The sequence below is a fragment of the Phyllobates terribilis genome, unplaced genomic scaffold (genome assembly GCF_046119375.1).
Source record: "Phyllobates terribilis strain yellow unplaced genomic scaffold, ASM4611937v1 Scaffold_1__5_contigs__length_1240528914, whole genome shotgun sequence".
Taxonomy (NCBI): Eukaryota; Metazoa; Chordata; class Amphibia; order Anura; family Dendrobatidae; genus Phyllobates; species Phyllobates terribilis.
Genome location: NW_027362761.1, coordinates 401846327 through 401867697, shown reverse-complemented (window position 1 = coordinate 401867697; position 21371 = coordinate 401846327). Strand labels below are relative to the sequence as shown.

At 42.0% G+C, this 21371-nt stretch overlaps 1 protein-coding gene across 3 annotated transcripts in view; it reads left to right on the top strand.

The window, feature by feature from the left end:
* The window catches only part of SRFBP1 (serum response factor binding protein 1), a 98305-nt gene that overhangs the window by 31992 nt on the left and 44942 nt on the right, over positions 1 to 21371 (top strand). For all 3 annotated transcript variants that reach the window (XM_073676908.1, XM_073676906.1, XM_073676911.1), the window contains exons 2-3: positions 8989 to 9077; positions 16936 to 17008. In XM_073676908.1, coding sequence (XP_073533009.1) covers positions 8989 to 9077; positions 16936 to 17008 — 162 coding nt within the window. The remainder of the gene's footprint in view (positions 1 to 8988; positions 9078 to 16935; positions 17009 to 21371) is intronic.

The window sequence follows — 21371 nt, the reverse complement described above, 5'->3', positions numbered from 1 at the left end:
TATGTATTATAATTTCTCACACCCCTACTGCAGTACTCATTCACTTTGCTTTAAGAAATGGATGTTAGTATTTTTTTAAATTTGCAGCATTTTTCCACACTTGCTTTTTAACTTTTTCACGGTGTATATGCATGTATGTATTGTAGCAAAGCCTGGTAGGCTAGGGTTAAATCCTACCTCTACAGACTATTGGTTATTTGTACCTGGCTGGCTCTGCATACAGCCAGGCTTGATGTTCACCTTAGTCAGCTGGGGGGAGAAGCTGAGCAGAGTGGATTGTGTTGAATCCAAAGAGAGAGAAGCTGGACTCTCTTTTGAGAAGAGACTGCACAGGCCATGAGTACCAAACTAAGTATCACTGGTTGCTATGGCTGATGGCTGTTTTGTCTAACTGTATTGGGACTAGCTCAACCATGTTTGAGTAGCCAGGGTCTGTGTTGTATAGTTAGCACCTGGACAAGGTTTATGTTTATGGTTTTTGTTTGGTACTGCGCAACTAGTGAAAAATAAACGTCAGTTTGTTTTGATACAAGAATCCAGTGCCTGAGAGTGTGTATGTGTGTCTACAATATACACACATATATTATATGGCCATGTATAACAGAGGACTTCCATGTTTAGATTATGTATAGGTAGACTTTACCTTGTGATCATATTTCATTGGTAGCCTGACTCAAACCATGCCTCTCATGAGTGCCACTTGTGGGTGTTGTCTGGTAGACTGCCGCCTGGTAGCTTATGAAGCAAGCCTTTTAAAGGGTGATATAACTAACTCCTACCATGATTGACAGCATCTGGAAGGTCTCAGTTATGTTATTATGGCTAACAAAGTGGCTTTACAGGCAGCTTGATCGTTGCCTGATCATGCTTTTATTGTTGATTGGAGGGGGCAGCTCCGTACACAAGAGGACTTTACTTCTAAGTATCAAAATGTCAGCTAGGAGCGTTTCCAGTGGTTGTCAGTCTACATGCAGTCTGGCTTATAAGATTTTGTACGTGGGCACCATGGGATGTCTCCTACGCTTCCAACTTTCCCAGAATATGAAGAAAACTCCCAGAAGCAGGAGAGAACTGCTGGATTTCCAGAAGAGTCAGAAAATCTCCAGAACTTCCTTTTGCTAGTTATGGAGTACTGGCTTAAAGAAGCCGACAGGGCAGACATTGGCTTTAGGAGGGCAGAATGCTGTCTGATGGGTGTGAGACACTACCAAGACCAGACTTCATGCTCACAGGAGAGTGATGTGTGGGAGGATGTACAGAGACATGGGCTCCATAGTACACAGGGATTCTTTAAATGTGGAAATATATTTAGGTCAGCTCACCACATCTAATACTCTCCTGGGTGCGTGGAAAAAGTGTACAACTGTAATAATTAGCAGTGATATCTTTGAAGAGCCCTTGCAGGATGTAACATTAATGTGGAGAGACTGCCATCTGCTGGCCAGGTGAAATCAAGTAGAACTGAATTGTGCTGCAAGATTTGCAGGGGGAGCTTCTTCGTTGACTGGACAGGGTCAGATGACCCACAAGAAGTACTTCCTTAATATAAAAGCACTGCGTGCCAAACCGCAGGCAGTTTTGGCACCAGGGGAAAGAGCGGAGCAGAAATGCTCCAGAGACGCCGTTGGGACCAGCGTGACAGGCCTTAGAGGGAAGTCTGCATCACCCAGGTGCCGGTCACCGCCTGGCAAGATACGGATTCCCCGCAGGAGAAATCAAAGTTCCGCCTACGTTGGTCAGGGCCAGGATCCACGCCCTGCACTGGTCAAGCATCCGAGTCCAGACGTCGCCTGTCAAGAGCCGAGGCCTCGACTCTTTTCTGCCCCAAGCCTAAAAGGCTTCTGCCGACGGTCAAGCCGAGAAGAGCTGTGAGGAGACTGCGACAGGAGAGACACGCCTACGACTGAACAGCACGAGTGAGCCGTGCCCTCACTTCCAGCTATCACCTACGGTACGGGACTAGGATTACAGGTTGGAAGGGGCTGGTTGGTGCGTGGGAGGCTCAACTGGTTTTGATGGACTACATCAGAGAGACTTGTGGCCTAGCAGGAAAACCTAGTGACCCCTGCTAGGGCCAGAGCTTCAGGAGAACTTACGCAGTGACTCACGACTGTGTGCACCACCTTTTGTGGATAGAACATTGACGTTAAATAGTGAAAGTCTCATTTGTTGTTCCAAGTTTTGTTATTTGTTCTACTGTTGATTTGCCTTGTTACTAACACGAATTGTTTAAAGCTACTGCTGTATATAAATGGCATATCAATCCCTGACTGTTCTCGCCTGTTGGGGATTTTTTTTTTTTTTTTTTAAATAAATCCCATTACTCACCCATTATTTTCCACTGTACAAAGCGCTGATGCTCCAGTGGTCACCTCTTGTACAACACATCATTGCTGTAGCAAAAGACAATAACATGTACATGATATCTGCAGCAAATCACTGGCCTCTGGTCTCAGGCCATGCATGCAAGAATGACTTGTCATTGCTGCAGCCAAGCAAACCAAGCCCTTCGGGAATCATAGGAATGTTTGTGCTGGGGCAGCGAGTGATTTAAAGGGTTGGTCTCGACTGTTTCACATTATTATATTTTCTTTTCATTTTTTATCTAGTAGAAATCTTTTAACCCCTTTACGACCAATGACGGACGTGGCACGCCATGAGCGGGTGTCAGTTTCCGCAGCATGACGTGCTCTAGCACTTAGGGGCTCTGTATATGGAGTCAACAAACTATTCTAGGAAAATCTCTGCACCAGGAGGCAAATGGCTCTCCGTCCCTCCCGAGTCTTGTTGTGTGGCTAAAGCAATACTGTACAGCCACATATGGGATATTTCCATGATTAGCAGAAGTTGTGTGACACATTTTGGTACCATTTTTACCCATTTTCCTGTGTGAAAATGTAAAATCTGGGGCTAAAACAAAATTTTGGTGGTAAACCTGTATTTTTTTTTTTCTTCACTGCCCAATGGTATAAAATTCTGTGACACACCTGTGGTTTCAATATGATCACTGCACAGTTGGATGAATTCATTGGGGTGTAGTTTGTAAAATGGGGTCACTTATGGTGGGTTCTGCTACCTCAGGGGCTCTTCCAGTGGGTCATGCCACCCTCAGACCATAACAGTAATATCTGCACTATAATATGGCGCTCCTTCCTCTTCTGAGCTTTACACTGTGCTTCAAAAGTAGTTCCTGATTTACATGTATGATATCGGCGCACTCGGGAGAAATTGCACAAATGAGAGGGTACATTTTTTTCTTATTAGCCTGTATAAAAATTAAACATTTGGGGCTAAAACATTTTAACTGTAAAAATGTAATTCTTTCTTCACCGCCCAATGGTTTCAATTTTTGTGAGGCACATGTGGTGTCAATCTTGCTCATTGCACCCCTAGAGGAATTCATTGACAAGTTTAGTTTGTAAAATGACTACACTTGTAGGGGAGTTTCTGCTGTTCTGGCACCTCGGAGCTCTACCAATATGACATGGCACCATTCCAGAAAATCTGAACTCCAATATGGCTCTTCTTCCTTTCTGAGCTCTGCACTGTGCCTCAGAAGTAGTTTTCGACCATATATGGGCTGTTGGCGCACTCGGGAGAAATTGCACAACAAATTCTATGGTGCATTTTCTCCTGTTATCCTTGTGAAAATAAAATATTTGGGGCTAAAAGAACATTTTTGTGGGAAAAATGTGGTGTTTTTTTATTTTCACGGCTCTGTTATGAACTTCTGTAAAACACCTGGTGGTTCAAGGTGCTCACCACACATCTAGATACCTAGATACATTCCTTTAAGGGTCACAGTTTCCACTGTTTAGGCACATCAGGGGCTCTCCAAACGCGACATGCCGTCTGCTCTAGATTCCAGCCATTTTTACATTCAAAAAGTCAGTGATCCTTCCCTTCTGAGCCCTGCCGTGCGCCCAAACAGTAGTTTCCCCCACATATGGGGTATCTGTGTACTTAGGAGAAAATGGACTGCAAAATTTGTTGTGCAATTTCTCCTGTTACCCATGTGAAAATTAAAAATTTGGGGCTTAAGTAAAATGTTTTATGGGAAAAAAAAAAAGTAGTAGGTTCATTTTTTTTCCTTCCATATTGCATTAATTACCGTGAAGCACCTGAAAGGTTAATAAACTTCTTGATTATGGTTTTGAGGGGTGCAATTTTTAGAATGGTGTCAATTTTGGGTATTTTCTGTCATAAAGCCCTCCAAAGTCAATTCAAATGTGATATGGTCCCTAAAAATTTTTTAACCCTTCTAACAAATTCTAAATTTTCCCCAAAATTCCAATATTTTCACAAATAAAAGCAAGTCCTGTAGAACAAAATTTACCACTATCATGAAGTACAATATGTCACAAAATAACAGCCTCCGAATCAGTGGGATCCGTTCAAGAGTTCGAGTTATTACCTCATAAAGGGACACTGGTCAGATTTAAATGAGGCTCGGTCATTAAGGGGTTAAGCTGGGGTCCGACATGACATTTTGGCTCATGACAGAGATGCTGCTGCTAAAACTGCTTAACAGTCGCAGTAGCTTTTTGCTTCATCATTAAGAATTCAATGCTAATTGATTGCTTATTGTTAATGGCTACTTGGTTTCTGCAAAACCTATACGGAGTCCTCCGTCTTAGAATCACTGGTAGTAAATTGGACTTATCAGGTCTGTGGAGGCGGAGGTTTGGCTTACCGACTCCTCAATTTCCCTGACTTCCGACTCTGACTCCATAGTCCTGCTTGTTATGCACAATGTATTTATTACGTCAAGTTTCATTCTATGCCTATGGCCGCCTTTTTTCACCTATAATAACTCCTTATTAAAGGGCTATTACAGCTGTGTTCATTTTCTCATCAAGAGGTAATCATGGGTGGTAACTGCAGATATGACACTTTGTTCTTGCAAGCAACAGATAATATCGTGCAGTTGACCTATTTATTAGACTAGAACAGTTGTAACATCATCGGCCCCCAGTCCTCTCCCGATGTGCAGAACCGCTTTATCACTTTTAATAGCTTTTTTTTTTTTTTTTTTTTTTTTTTTATATTCATTCAGGACAAATCTATAAAGTCTGTTCATGTTATTAGTTTTTGTTTAGAGTAAAAATGACTAGATGGGTCTGACCTCGTTTACATATTTCCATGCTCATGATTAGATGACAGGAACCTGGCTGTTCTACCAATCCTGGTCCATAGCAAAGGTGGATCATTCTATGAAAAGTGACAGTATGAACTAGTTATGTTTTCCAGAGCCTTGGCTTAAACTTAGTGTATTTTTGATTTTCTTTTTTCGGGCTGTTTTTTTCTTTTTTTTTTTTTATGTATTGTCAAGAAGTTCTGGTAAGTAGGGATGAGCGAACCCATGGATCGTTCAGGTAGCAGAACTCTACCCAAACTTGAACCTGAACTTGAACCCTATATAAGTCAATAGGGACCTGAACTTTTGGTGCTGTAAAATTATCAAATTATCATAGTAAGGGCTCGGTGGCTGCTAAAGGAAGCAGAGTACCACCACAAAATATCTCACTCACTTTGAACACTAGAACTGACTTCCGGGAGACGTCTGTTAGGAATTCAACATCAAACACTTGGTGTCCAGTACGAGCCCCGAACTTTATAGTTCAGGTTCGCTCATCTCTACTGGTAAGGTGACTTGCAAGAAGAAATGTATAAGAGGACTTTTAAACGGGTTCTCATGTTGCTCATTCAGGAGCATACCACTTCTCTGCCTTTTGGTTGCCAGGAGCTGTGTACTCCTGAGGATTGACCGTTCAGACCTGCAGCATGGTCACACTGCCGGCCAGAACTGGTTGAAGTACAAGGGGACGAGCTTAGAGCCTGCTTACTTGTGTACTCCTTACCTAGGTAACTGGCCACTCTGAGACCGTAGCGGAAGACAGAAACCTAGCAACCAGCTGTACACTATAGAATAAAAAAATGGAGAGGAATTTTTAATAAGTGAATTGCAAAGTTACTTGTTTTTATAGCCTACAGGGGCCTCACTGTTTGGGGCTCACTGCTTTAGACCACGGCCCCACTATCCGTATTTGGTCAGTATTTTTTCTCAGCAGTGGGAGCCAAAACCCAGGAGTGGGTGATTAAATGCAGAGTTGGTGACTTGTTTCTATTATACCTTTTCTCTGATTGTTCCTCACCTGGTTTTGGCTCCCACTCCTGAGAAAAAATACTGACCGAATACTGATAGTGGGGCCGTGGCCTTAGAGTGCAATACAATGTGTCTGACATTAGATTTACTTCTGATCATTAGACTTTAGCTGTCAATTGTTGTTTTTTGTGTATGTATTTGATTATTATACTGTTTTTCAGCTTAAATGTGTAATTCTTTTCTATAAACGTCTGCTAATATAATTCATAGACATTTCTGTATCTACTTCTGGAGGTCATCAGATTTAGCCATGAGAGATGAAGTAAAAAAAATAAAATGTTTTGGTGGTTCTCCCCTCAAACACTATTATCGGGCAACGTGCGTATTCCCATATGGATATAAAGTTGTGGGCTGCTTGCAGGTCATATTCCTGTGTATTTGTGTTGCACGCTCCTCCATATTCGACTATTACAGCCTGTAATTTTATACAAATGTCACTGAAGTGGTAGCCTGGTCCCAATGGTCTAATTCATTGTAGCTAGAGTCTAGTAAAGGACTTAAAAAGGTGGTTTGAAGTCTAAAGTAATTTTCCTCCCAAATCCCGATCTATTTAGAGCCATAAGATAAACTATTTGCTGCAGAGACCAGCGCCGCCCCCACAAGAAACATCACTGATCTCTGCATGACAAGTATTTTGACAACACGCTCTGCTGCTGGCTCGTTACTGCTTATCTGAGCCGGCAACAGAGAGCGTGCAGGGACTAGCCCAGCCCCTGATACGAACGTCACTGACTCTTCATTTCACAAAGGGGACAGAGGCTGCGACAGTGACCACGGCCTCTGCCAATTAATGATGCTTTGAGTATGTATTCTGAAACAAAATGCCATCAAAAAGGAAGGGGGGGGGGAGCAGTTAGGGAAGGATAAGGAATTTTTTAATTCAGGTATACTAGAAAATAGAATACTTTCGATTATGGCACTGAATAGATAGGGATTTAGGGTGTCTTATGATGGCCAAACATGATGATTTCTAATTACACCAATTTTCATCTGTTCTAAGGAAAGGTACATGACTACTTCTAATTCCCAGGGAATACATTGTAAGGCTATGTGCAAACAATGCAGAAATGCTCAGGATTTTTTCCTGAGCGTTTCTGCATCTCCCTGGCAGAAAAAACACATGTGGATTGTACATGCGGATTGTACATGCGTTTTTCCTGGCAGGGACATGCGGAATTGAAGTGTTCTTCACATGCATTTCCGCATGCGGGTTGACAAGCGCTTTCCAAGCGATTTTAGCATCACTTGGAAAAGTGCTTGACAACTTGGTCACACTATATAAATCCATGCAAACGGCATGGATTTATATAGTGTGACCTTAAAGAATGTTTAAAAATAAAAAAATAAATCTATACTTGCCTTCTGATGGCCCCCGCAGTCTTACTTCGCTCCGTCCTGGCTTTCCGGCAGCTCGCTGTACACTACACTGAAGGTTCTGCCGTCACATGACTAAATGACATCAGCGCAGGTCCTTCAGTCCACCGCGATATGCCGGTTCTATGGTATCCGGGTCCGGAGGAGAGTCTCCTGTCCTCTAGACCCGGGTACCATCCGCACATTGAAACGCTTGGATTCCACATGTACAGATGCAGTGATGCGTAATCCATGCGTTCCAATGCAAGTCAATGGCAGCGAAAATGCAGCGCTTCCGCAAAATAATTGGTGATGCTGCGTTTTTTTCCGCAATGATAACCCGCAGCGGAAATGTCTGCAGCATGTGCACAGCGCATGCGGATTATCATTGGGGAACATGGCAGGCCTTCTACCAAGCGTTTTTTAAGCGTTTCTGCCGCTGCGGAAACGCTTAAATGCATCTTGGGTACACAGCCTAGACTTACTCATCACCTCAGTTGTAACAAAAGGGTTATGTTTCAGGGCATCAGCTACACAGCAACAATGATGAATTTTCCTTTCTGTGACCAAACTAAGCAGCAATTCAAAATAAATATAAGGCTATGTGCCCACGATGCAGAAATGCTCCGGATTTTTCCTGAGCGTTTCTGCATCTCCCTGGCAGAAAAAACGCATGCTTATTGTACATGCGGATTGTACATGTGTTTTTCCTGCCAGGTAGAAGCGTTTGTGAAGCGTTTTGCACATGTGATTTCGCGTGCAGGTTATTAAGCGCTTTCCAAGCAATTTTCGCATCACTTGGAAAGTGCTTGACAACTTGGTCACACTATATAAATCCATGCAAACGGCATGTATTTTATATAGTGTGACCAAGTTGGTTAAAATAAAGAATAAAAATGGTTAAAAAAAAAAAAAAAAAACATATACTCCCCTTCCGATGCGTCTGGTCTCCCCGGTGTCTCGCGGTGGTGTAAAAGGACTAGTTGCACAATATACAATCTACCTTCTCTGTTCAAATGTATAATTTGAATAATCAGTCTCTTTTAGCAGAGAAGCGTCCAAATATCAGGTTGGAGAGAGATCCCACATCTCACCTGATCAAGATGTATACCCCACTGTTCTGTGTATTAAAATGAATTTTTCCCAAAATTCCCCATTTGGTCCTCACCACCCTTCTCCTAATTTTTTTTTTTTTTTTTTAGTTTTCCACCCACTGAACTTGGATGCATCCTATATACCGAAGTAATAGAACACCCCCTTACATTTCTATTAAATAATATAGACTACTCTGATCTGATGGCTGTGATTGTATTCAGACACCTCTATACAGAGATAGATATATGCGCGCGCGCACACACACTAATCTCTATCCACTGCAGCTAATATGTCTTGTTTATACCGATGCATAAAGTACTTTTCCAGTTACTGCTTATTCATAACTCTTGTCTGGAATTCCTTTACTCCCACAGGTGGTGAGGATGAGGGCAGATGTGAAGAAAGTGAAGGCTCTAACAATCCGCAAACTGATCCGCCATATCTCACAGCTGAAATCCAGAAAGTTAGTCATTTTATTATTTTAATGTCCTGACACTTCTTTACATATCCAGAGTATAAGTGTTTTTCCATGCATGTGCTTGTGCTCATTTCTTCTCTTACTTTAAATACTTATAAATGGTTGTGGTACTTGGATTTCTTTGGTCCATTCTTTATTTAAAGGGAGCCTATTAGAGTTCAGGCCCCCACATCTTTAACAACCAATTATCCAGGACCTATAGATGAGCGAATTAAAAAAAAAAAAAAAAAAAAAGTTTGTATGAAAAATGGGGGTGCTAGTTGTTTGGGCACTTAGTTTGACTGCCACCTTTTTGAAGCTTTACACATTCAGTGGTTGAAGACCGATCCTCCTTATGCATTATTACGGATTCTGTTTTTCACATACGTGTTATTTACGTGTTTCCTACTCCTACAGAAACCAATTATAGTTAATGGTGCTGTTCACATATCTGTTTCACCATTACACATGATGGCACCAGAGAGAGTAGTCTCCATCATACAACTGTATAGAAAGCCTAGAACAAATAAAAAGACCACCCAGTTCCTCCTTTGGTAATATTCTGTCCTTTGGAGAGTGCAGCCTGAGAAGCTGTGAAGATGGAACAACTTGGTGGACTGAGCAAAGATTGCAGTGAATGTCAGTCGGTTGGACCCCAAGATGTGAATCTCAACTCTGAGAAGTCTAGTAGTCTTGGGTATCCCTACTCTTTAGGCCTGCTGCCTCCTTTGCTTGGCCTTCTGTCTCATGGCAAGGCTTCATGCCTCCATCTTGGGACAAAAGCTTTTGTCACTAGTTTCTGATGTTTAATAGTACAGTAGTTTTATATGGCACAATCAGATATTATGGAGGAACCCAATCAGTCTCTACCCCCTTTTTATTTGAAATAATCAGAGTTTAATTTGCATGCTATTCTCTGGCCATGAAATATCTGGCTGGGAAGGGGGTTAGAAGAATGCGCAAACTGACTCAAAATCTGGAAAGAACAGGTAAAGCCCAGGATATGCTCAATGGAGATTGAAAACGGGCTAGACTGCTCTAATTTTGGTGAGTGGAGGACTCGATGGATAGATTAAAGCTTCTTACTCTGTCAAGCAGTTTCTGTGAGGGTTATACTTTGTAAGATTTATGTCACTACTCCTACTTTTGAGTTCTAGTTAGAATTCTAGAATGGACAGCTGCTGGATGAAGTCTGGGGAAAACTGTGTGATCCCAATATATACTCGTAGTTGGAGTGGTAAAATGGACAGATCTGCATAAAGTTTGGTAAAACAAGTACAGTCTCAGACTTTATTTGTAATTGAAATTGTAAGATGGTAAAACACGTAAGGTAAGTCTTAGTCCAAACACGTAGTTGTAGTTGTATGGTGGATGAATTTGCTTGAAGTCTGGTGATTTCAGTACAGTCTCAGTTTATACTCCAAGTTGGAGTGGTAAGGGGATAAGCCAGTAAGGTTTTAGTCTATACTGCTATTGGGAGTTGGAAGATGGAGAAATCTGTATAAAGTCTTGTGAAACAATATTTTCAAACCAGAGCTGGCTTTATCTCTTAAGATTCTCTTGTATGTTAAACTTTCTTTCCCTTCTACGGAAAGGGGTAGGAGGGAAAAAAAATTATTCTCTCTGCATATCTGGTGATGCTTCATGATTCATAAAGTGTGTAGGGGTATGTAGATGTGCACATGTACGTGTGTATGTATTTTGTATGGTTCTGACCTTCAAGATAAAGGAAGGGGAATTCTTGTTTGCTCTCTGTTGCTGGGTGGGTTCTTTGCACCTGAGATTTGTCAATTCTGGATTAGAAAGCTCCATTTGTCGGTTTTGAAAAAAAAATAGAGCTGTGTCTTGGTTTTTTGCTTTTCTTGATACATGGGTTTGACCTGAGCCTTTTTAGATTTTTCCTTCTGAAAAATTATCACAAGTGCACTGCTGATCCCTCCTGCGAGGTGCACTTTTACCTCTGAATTCTCTCTACCAGGACCTGCACCTCCCTGAAGCTGGCTGAAGGACCTTCACAATGCTACAATGTTAACAGGTGTTTAAGTCATTTCTATCCCACCATGACAACTTTCCTGGACATCTTGAGTATTTCTTAAATCTTATTACATAGACCATAGAGATGTATTAAAGGAATTCCATGTTCCTGTAAACACACTTTTATTATGGTATTGGGCGCAATCCAAAATACAGAGATCTAGTTACTGAAAAATATGTAATCCCAATTTGTCGTATGTATGTATGTATATTTGTGTTCACTGTACAAACTACACTTATCAGAATGAAAATCAACCGTGTAAGTGCTGAAGTGGCATAGCAGCATGTATTTAATATGTAATCTGAGGACTGCATGAGGTAGCTGAAACAGATTTCAGTGATGTGTCAATTACTACTTACAATGAATGTTTTATCACAAGGACATTATCATTGCTGTCATTAGCTGTTGCTTGAGCTCTCCTCCGACCACACCCCCTCCTCTGATAAGCAGCTACTGTCAATAGACAATGTACATAGAGAGCCTGGTATGGGTAGGGGAAACTTCCTGAGCTCTGCTACATCGAAATCTAAAAACTTGTGTCACAACTAGTGTTGAGCATTCCGATACTGAAATATCGGGTATCGGCCGATATTCGCGGTATCTGAATTCCGATACTTTTACAATATCGAATACCGGAATCGGAAGTTCCCATAATGCCTGCGCTCTGCAGTGTCTCTGAAGGATGACAAGCTGGATGGCAGCGCTCAGCTGCGATCCAGCCTGTCATCAGAATGCCATCGCATCGTGAGAGAATTCTCCTGATTGTTTAAAAGCCGGCGGGCGGTAAAAAGCCGCCGGCTTTTAAACAATCACACAGCCCCATACTGCTTCCCCGCAGCCTCCCACCCCGATCCTCCGCTCCCCTCGCCACATCCCATCCCGATCGTAAGTTAGGACCGGGCGGGGAGCGCATCACCAAGGAGCGGGGAGTGAAGGACCCGGGCGGGGAAGCCGGCAGTGAAAAGACTTCACCGCGGCTTTCCCGTTCTGTGCTGCGCTTTCCCGCCGGTTATTTCAAATGAACAGCTGAGGTATCAGGTGATGCCGATCAGCTGTTCATTTGAAGTAGCTGCGGTGCCCTCAGAGGGTTCACTTGAGTTCATGCTTCACTGCATTGCATGAACTCACATGAACTTTCCCACGGTCGCACAGGTCAGCCTCACCTCCCAGACCCGTCATGATTAGTGTGTGCGTGGTGTCTGTGCGATGTCTGCGGGTGTGCGTGCAGGCAGATATAGGCCGATGTGACACTACTACTCTCATCGGCCTATGTCTGTCCCCCGTCCACTCGTGCCAGCAGGATCAGCTCGATGGGAGCAGTAGTTCCCATCAGCCTGATCCTGCTATTTAAACTGCCCCATGGTCCCCAATAAATTTTAAATACATGTCATTGGTGGCCAGTGGTTACCTACAATAAATTAGTTTATACATTACCTGTCCCCACCGATCGCCACCTAAAATAAAGTAAAAAATAAAAAACTACACCTATACTCACCTAGACACCTAATTCCCCGAAGCCATCGATCTCCTGTAATAAAATATAAAATAATAAACCACAACCTTATCCTTACCCCTCCGTAGTAGTCCACGAGTGTCCCACGAAGATCTCCAGTTTAGAGCAGCCACATAGAATGTGACCGCTCTGAACCGCTGCCGCCGCTAGAATGACGGGGCCGTAAAGCAGCCCCGTCATTGCATGAGCGGGTGCGCCATTTCTGGGGCGGCTGACGGCTGGTGTTTCTAGCCTGGGAGGGGGCCAATATTCATGGCACCCTTCCTGGGCTATTAATGTCAGCCCCCAGCTGTCTGCCTAGCCTTTGCTAGCTATTAAAATAGGGGGGACCCCATGTCATTTCTTTGGGGGTCCCCCATTTTAATAGCTAGTAAAGGCTAGGTATTCAGCTGGGGGCTGATATTAGTAGCCTGGGAAGCTCTGTGGGTATTACCCCCTTCCCAGGCTTCAAACATCTGCGCCAGCCGTCTGCTTAACCTCCACTAGAGCCTAAAATTGCAGGGAACCCCACGCCAATTTTTTTTAAAATAAATCCTTTATTTTAACACTAAATGACAAGTACAGTAATCAACACTGTCACTGTACTTCATATATATATGTGACTGACATGTTTCTATCTAATCTATGTGTGAAGCGCTATTCTTTCTGTTGTAAATTGTCGGGTACCGGTGTATGCCGCTGATGAATTGCCGGCTTTTCATGTAATACATTCTACATTATTCTTAGTTGTTTTACTTCACGTAGAATTAACCTACAAGGAAAGAAAGGGTTTATTTTCATTCCGATATTTGTGTCCCATTGACTTGCATTGGTTTCCGGTATCGGAATCGGCGATATCCGATACTTTTTGGGTATCGGTCCGATCCAATCCGATACGATATTTCCTGATATCGGAAAGTATCGCTCAACACTAGTCACAACTGCTGCACCCAGTAAACAAAGTGACACATCTGGAATCAGGGTCTCTGCCCCTACATCATGTTTCTCTCAGATGAGGTAGCAAAAACCTCCACAGTAGATCTTAATTAGAATTTTCCCCACGGTTTGTATCTCCCGCTCCTCCAGCAGACCATGAGCTTCCATGGTGACAGACAAACTCTGTGCAGGGTGATCCTACAGATTTGCAGTCTCATACATTCTTTCTTTTGCCACCTACTTTAGCTTACCTAATGTACATTTCCATAGCCAGAAGAATGAATGACTGCAGGATCAGACTACACATTGCATTCGTTGTCTGTTACAACGGAGTTGCATTGTCTGCATTGGAGCATTAGGATCAAAATGATACAGTTTTAACATAAAACAATTTTAAATTTACTTTATTATTCTCTTGATGCATATAGATAAGTGGTTTCCAAGGTCTGCATAGCCTTTAAAAAAAAAAAGCTTGTCACCGTGATAATGCCGTCCAGTTTAATGACACCATGTTATAGAGCAGGAGAGCAGAGTAGATTGATATTTAGTTCAGTGAGATAAGATTCAGTATACGGGCTCGCCACATTGCCGTATAACACGGCCGAGTGCCAGCTGATGTTTTTATCTTGACAGAGTTTGACCCGAGTGTCATTAGCATAATCTGCCCGATTCACTCGCAAGAGAGAATCAACACCCATGTGAGTGAGCCCTAATTTGTGTTCTTTCATCATTTAAACCTCTGCTATTTCTATGATTTTTTTTTTTTTTTTTGGGGTCCAGTGGGCGGTACAAAAGGGACGGACAGCTGTCTCTGTATGCGCAATTATACAAAGAAAGATGTCAGTCACTGATGGGACCGCCCACTGGACTCAAAATCCCAGAAAGACCAGAGGTATACATGAATAAAACACAGGTTGTATTGAATCTTTTCTCACAAACCTATAGATCGATCCTCTTGGCTCCCCCTGTTCTATAACCTGGTGCCTTCAGATTGGATCGCATTTTCATGGTGACAGGTTCCCTTTAAAATCTAGGGACACCTTTGACATGGAAAACATAATTTTTTACATAGGTTATTGGTTTTGGTTAATAAAATTACACACTTTTCCCTGAAATTTGTACAAATTTTCTGATTTCCCCCCCCCCCCCCCCCCTAGATAAGCAGTTTGAAGTCTCAGAATTTCTCTTGTGGGAGTTTCCCTCCCTGTGATATAGGCTGGATGTGAGCTTTGTATCCAGGGTGCTGTTGTCCTGTCTTGCTTTCATTATCTGCACAGCTCCAGAACTGCACTTAATTCTGCACACAGTGTATATTAGGCAAATGAGTATTTTGATCACATGATACTTTTTATACATGTCCTACTCCAAGCTGCATAGGCTTGAGAGCCAACTACCAATTAAGTAAATCTGGTGATGTGCATCTCTTTAATGAGGAGGGGTGTTGACTACTGACATCAACACCCTATATAAGGTGTGCTTAATTATTAGGCAACTTCCTTTCCTTTGGCAAAATGGGTCAGAAGAGAGATTTGATGGGCTCTGAAAAGTCCAAAATTGTGAGATGTCTTGCAGAGGGATGCAGCAGTCTTGAAATTTCCAAACTTTGTTCGGTGATCACGCTTCAAATCAAGCGTTTCATGGCAAATAGCCAACAGGGTCGCAAGAAGCGTGTTGGCCAAAAAAGGCGCAAAATAACTGCCCATGAATTGAGGAAAATCAAGCGTGAAGCTGCCAAGATGCCATTCGCCACCAGTTTTGCCATATTTCAGAGCTGCAACGTTACTGGAGTATCAAAAAGCTCAAGGTGTGCGATACTCAGGGACATGGCCATGGTAAGGAAGGCTGAAAAAACTACCACCTTTGAACAAGAAACATTAGATTAAATGTCAAGAATGGGCCAAAAAATATCTTAAGACTGATTTTTCAAAGGCATTATGGACTGATGAAATGAGAGTGACTCTTGATGGGCCAGATGGATGGGCCAGAGGCTGGATCAGTAAAGGGCAGAGAGCTCCACTCCGACTCAGACGCCAGCAAGGTGGAGGTGGGGTACTGGTATGGGCTGGTATCATCAAAGATGAACTTGTGGAACCTTTTCGGGTTGAGGATGGAGTGAAGCTCAACTCCCAGACCTACTGCCAGTATCTGGAAGACAACTTCTTCATGCAGTGGTACAGGAAGAAGTCAGTATCGTTCAAGAAAAACATGATTTTCATGCAGGACAATGCTCCATCACATGCATCCAACTACTCCACAGAGTGACTGGCCAGTAAAGGTCTAAAAGAAGAAAAAATGACATGGCCCCCTTGTTCACCTGATCTGACCCCCATAGAGAACCTGTGGTCCATCATAAAATGTGAGATCTACAGGGAGGGAAAACAGTACACCTCTCGGAACAGTGTCTGGGAGGCTGTGGTGGCTGCCGCATGCAATGTTGATTGAAAACAGATCAAGCAACTGACAGAATCTATGGATGGAAGGCTGTTGAGTGTCCTCATAAAGAAAGGTGGCTATATTGATCACTAATTTTTTTGGTGTTTGTATTTGCATGTCAGAAATGTTTATTTCTAAATTTTGTGCACTGATATTGGTTTACCTGGTGAAAATAAACAAGTGAGATGGGATTATATTTGGTTTTTATTAAGTTGCCTAATAATTCGGCACAGTAATAGTTACCTGCACAAACAGATATCCTCCTAAGATAGCCAAATCTAAAAAAAAAAAAAACACTCCAACTTCCAAAAATATTAAGCTTTCATATTTGAGTCTTTTTTGGGTTGATTGAGAACATAGTTGTTGATCAATAATAAAAATAAGCCTCTAGAATATAACTTGCCTAATAATTCTGCACACCGAGTAATCTATCCATGTGGTTATCTCCTTGTCTATAATATATTTCTCTCTGCTTCCCTCTGTTCCCCCTTCACTTCCTCATGCTATTTCTAACACGGAGAGGAGGGTGGGAGGATTCAGCTAGAGAAATGACTTGGACATTTGCAGCAGCAAAATAGTTGAACATCTTTAATGAGTACTATTCAAAAGCTGCTTAACTTTACATCTAGAAAGTAAATGAATAATTAAGAAAAAACTCTGATTAGGTGTTCATAACCTTTAAAAATAGTGCATGCAGCTGGGGATGAGAATAGGTTGTAAGATGTGAACATCCAGTCCCAGTCACACTAATTGTGTAATGACGGTTAGAATGCGAAGATGCTGCCAAGATGACAACGATTGTGCATAATCAGCTGGCTTGTTTTATTTCCCTTACAGCTAATAAGCCAAGTACAACTGATAAACATGTGCTGTGTATGTGATTATACATCGTGTTTAGGTGTTAATTTACTACATTCATTTTTGAACTTTTTACTTGTCTTTTTAACTACATTCATTTACATTAACAGGGGACCAGAAGAACAAGTTCTCAAAAACCAAAGACGAGTGCAAAGACTTCTTGAAGAAATGCAAAGTATCAGGGTAAAAGATGCCTTTCTCCTGCCATATGTAGTCTGTTATATCGCTCGTAACTCACGTTTATAAATCTGGAACATTTGAGCTATTTTAATCCAACATTTTTCCATGTTTTTCTTATATTTCTTCTGTGATCTTGACTGACTTGGCACACATGCTTGCCAAGCTCAATGTACATTTGTTTAGGAATGCATGCACTTTCTAAAGGCTGGAGTATTTGCTGAAAGTCCTCAGGAAAAGGAGGAAAGTTCCTGTGTTGGTAGACTTGTGGATAGGAGAAGTGTATGCTGACATCACTCTCCCATGCTCCAAGTATAGCCAGTTCTTGCTACATTTTTAGAAGATGCTGTCATTATTCACACTCTGTGCCCAGAGCTCAGGAAAATCTGGACAATTTGGGAGAAAAGCTCAAGACTGTCTGAAGATAAGGACCACATGCTTTCCTACAGCTTGTGGGTTCTTGTAGTAGATCCTTACATTTTCTTGTCAAGGCATTTTTTTTCTTAAAATGACTTTCTAGTCTGAAGTAAAAATGTCAGAATGTGTGTGTGGCACACATTTTACCTATATATAATTCAATTTTTACTTTTGATTGGTGGGATACTTTAATTTTCTGCTTAGTCTCTTGAGGTTCATTTTTTTAATACTTCGTGTTTAACCTGTTAGAGAAGCACATTTTGTTTGCTACCTTCACCCCTTAGTAATGATCACAGGGTGCTGCACAAATGGGCGGTGGGTTCTATACTTACTCCCTGGATGGTGTCACTCCCTCGCTCTCTGCTGTGTGTGCCCTGCCAATCTCCTGACATGACCTGATATGAACAGTGTTTCTTACGCTCAGATAAAATTAATCAATGGGACTCCTCTGTTTTCTGTTTGCAAAACTGTTGCAACGTTGTCTGTTCAGACCATTCATTTGCCTGTACCGTTTCAGGAACCGACATGTGACTAGAGCCTTATTGTGAAAAAAAAAATGAGGCTGCAGGTCCATTCTTTTAGAAAGTTTTGCTAATAGATGTATGTATTGTAGTAAATCCTAGCTGTACAGGTTCTGATTAATTACCTGGCAAGCCCTGCATATAACCAGGCTAGCTGTTCTACTTAGTCAGCTCAGGGAAGCTGACCAGACTGGATGTGAAGAGAGACAGGCCGGAATCTCTCTCTAAGAAGAGTCTGCACAGGCTGTGTGCAGAGAACCACAAGTATCATTAGTTGCTATGGACAATAGCTGTTTTGTTTGACTGAGCTGGGGCTAGCTCAGCCGTGTATGAGTAGCCAGGGTCCGTTCTGTTTTAGCTAGTGCCTGGACAAAGCTATGGATTTATGTCTGAGTTTTAGTGCGTTAAACTTGTGAAAAGCCATAAAAACTGCACATGTTTGGACTAAAGCTGCATTGCCTATGTGAATGCTACCTAAGGCCTAATGCCTACCTGAGAGTGAACCCCCTACAGTGTATGCTGCATGGGGCTTAATAGACAGAAAATGATTAACCACTTCCCGTCACTTTACTGCCTTTTCACTTCCTAACGGACATGCAATTTTCCATTACTATGTGAAAGGGCAGTGATTATTCACCCTGGGATCATGGCACCAGTAATTCCACTTTGTAACAATTAATGCCTTACATGCCATGGTCAGTAGCAGCTACTGCATGTAAGTAGTGTGACAGTGGAGTTTGCTTCCTCTTCCTCTTTCACTCCATTGGCTCCCCACAGTGCAAAGGCTGGAAGCCGATGGTTGCTATGGAACCCTAACAATGGTCTCCAGTGAGCCACAGATCAAAGCCTATTAGGCTAGTTAATGTTCTGCACTACATACAGTGGATATAAAAAGTTTACACTCCAGTTAAAATGCCAGTTTTTTTTGTCATGTAAAAAAATTCTCCCATGAAGAATAATTTCAGAACTTTTTCCCCTCTTTAATGTCACTTATAATCTGTACAAATCCATTGCTAAACCGACTGAAATAATTTTTAGCTAAAATAACAAAACTAAAATCATGCGGTTGCATAAATGTGAACACCCTCATATAATTAGGAATGTGGTTGTGTACATAATTAGCCAATTAAATTTAAACTCATGTTAAATAGAAGCCACGACACAGCTGCCATCATTTAAAGGGAATCTGTCAGCAGGTTTGTGCTACTTAATCTGAGAACAGCATGATGTAGGTAAAGAAAAGCTGAATCCAATGATGTATCACTTAGTTTACTGGGTGCAGCCGTTCTGATACCATCAGAGCTTTTGGATTTAGAATGAATTAGAGCTGAGAAAGCTGCCCCCACCCACACCAGGCTCTCTGTGTACAAAGTCCATAGACTGTGAGGTGCTTATCACAGGAGAGGGCCTTGCCGGACTAGTCCAATAATGTTAATCTTAGTGATAAATCCTTCAGTTAGAAAACTACAACATGCACTTTGACAAGTGACACATCCCTGAATTCTGTGTTTCAGCCTCGGCCTTGATCTCCTGCTGTCTTCTTATTGCATAGCAAAAACCTGCTGACAGATTCCCTTTTAACCCCTTTAAAGCCCATGACTTATTAATACGCGTCTGTGCCCTGGGCTTTAAGAGCCTGACCCGTATTAATACGTCATGGCGATCGCGCGCACAGGCTGTGCGGGCGCGATCGCCGCCGGGTGTCAGCTGATTGCCACAGCTGACACCCAGTACTATGTGCAGGGAGCGGTCCCGCACCGCTCCTGACACATTAACCCCCGCAATGCTGCGATCGAAGTCGATCGCATCATTGCGGTGGCTAAGGGGAGGTGATCGCAATAAAAAAAATTGGGTCTAAAGTAACATTTTTGTGAAAAGAGTTAAATGTTCATTTTTTTCTTCCACATTCCAAAAATTCCTGTGAAGCACCTGAAGGGTTAATAAACTTCTTGAATGTGGTTTTGAGCACCTTGAGGGGTGCAGTTTTTAGAATGGTGTCACCTTTGGGTATTTTCTGTCATAAAGACCCCTCAATGTGACTTTAAATATGATGTGGTCCCGAAAAAAAAAATGGTTTTGTAAATTTTGTTGGAAAAATTAGAAATCGCTGGTCAACTTTTAACCCTTATAGCTCTCCAATAAAAAAAAATTTTGACTCCAAAATTGTGCTGATGTTAAGTAGACATGTGGGAAATGTTATTTATTAACTATTTTGTGTGACATATCTCTGATTTAACCCCTTAACAACATTAGACGTACTAATACGCGTCTGTGCCCTGGAACTTCAGAGCCAGACCCGTATTAGTACGTCATCGCGATCGTGCGCGCACACAGGCTGTGCGGGCGCGATCACCGCCGGGTGTCAGCTGATTGTCACAGCTGACACCCGGTACTATGTGCAGGGAGCGGTCCCGCACCGCACCCCGCACATTAACCCCCGCAATGCTGCGATCGAAGTCGATCGCAGCATTGCGGTGGCAAGGGGAGGTGATCGCAGATACTCACCTCCTCTTCCGGCCTCCAGCGCTGTCTGCCGCGGCTTCCAGGATGTTGTCATGACGACCCGATGTCGTCATGACAACATCCGGGTCACCAGACAGCAGGAAGATTTTTTTTGGACATGCGCAGTGCATCTCCAAACTATCTTCTCCCTGTCCAGCGCTGACAGCCTGCATGGCACAGGGATGGTGCTGCATTCCTGTGCCATGCAGGTGATCAGAGGAAAAAAAAGTGAAAGTCCCACAGTGGGACAAAGTAATAAAGTATAAAAACTATCAAAAAGTGAAAAAAAAAAAAAATGTAAAAATATTTTAAAAAAAAAAATCCACCAAAAATAAAAATATAATGTACCCATCAATAAATATTATTTAAAAAAAAAAAAAACAATAAAAGTACACATATTTGGTATCGCTGCGTCCGGAACAACCTGACCTATAAAACGGTCCCACTAGTTAACCCCTTCAGTGAACACGATAAAAAAAAATAAATAAAAAACGAAGCAAAAAAACAATGCTTTATCATCATACCGCCAAACAAAAAATGGAATAACACGCGATCAAAAAGACGAATATAAATAAAAATGGTGCCGCTGAAAACGTCATCTCGTCCCGCAAAAAACAAGCCACCATACAGCTCCATTAGCCGAAAAATAAAAGTTATAGCTCTCAGAATAAAGCTATACTAAAAAATAATTTTTTCTATAAAATTGCTTTTATTATGTAAAAGTGCAAAACATAGAAAAACGATATAAATGTGGTACCGCTGTAAACGTACGGACCCGAAGAATAAAGCTGCCTTATCAATTTTACCACACGCGGAACAGAATAAAAAAAATTTAAAAAATTCCTGAATTGTTGGTTTTTGTTTATTCTGCCTCCCAAAAATCGGAATAGAAAGCGATCAAAAAATGTCACGTGCCTGAAAATGGCACC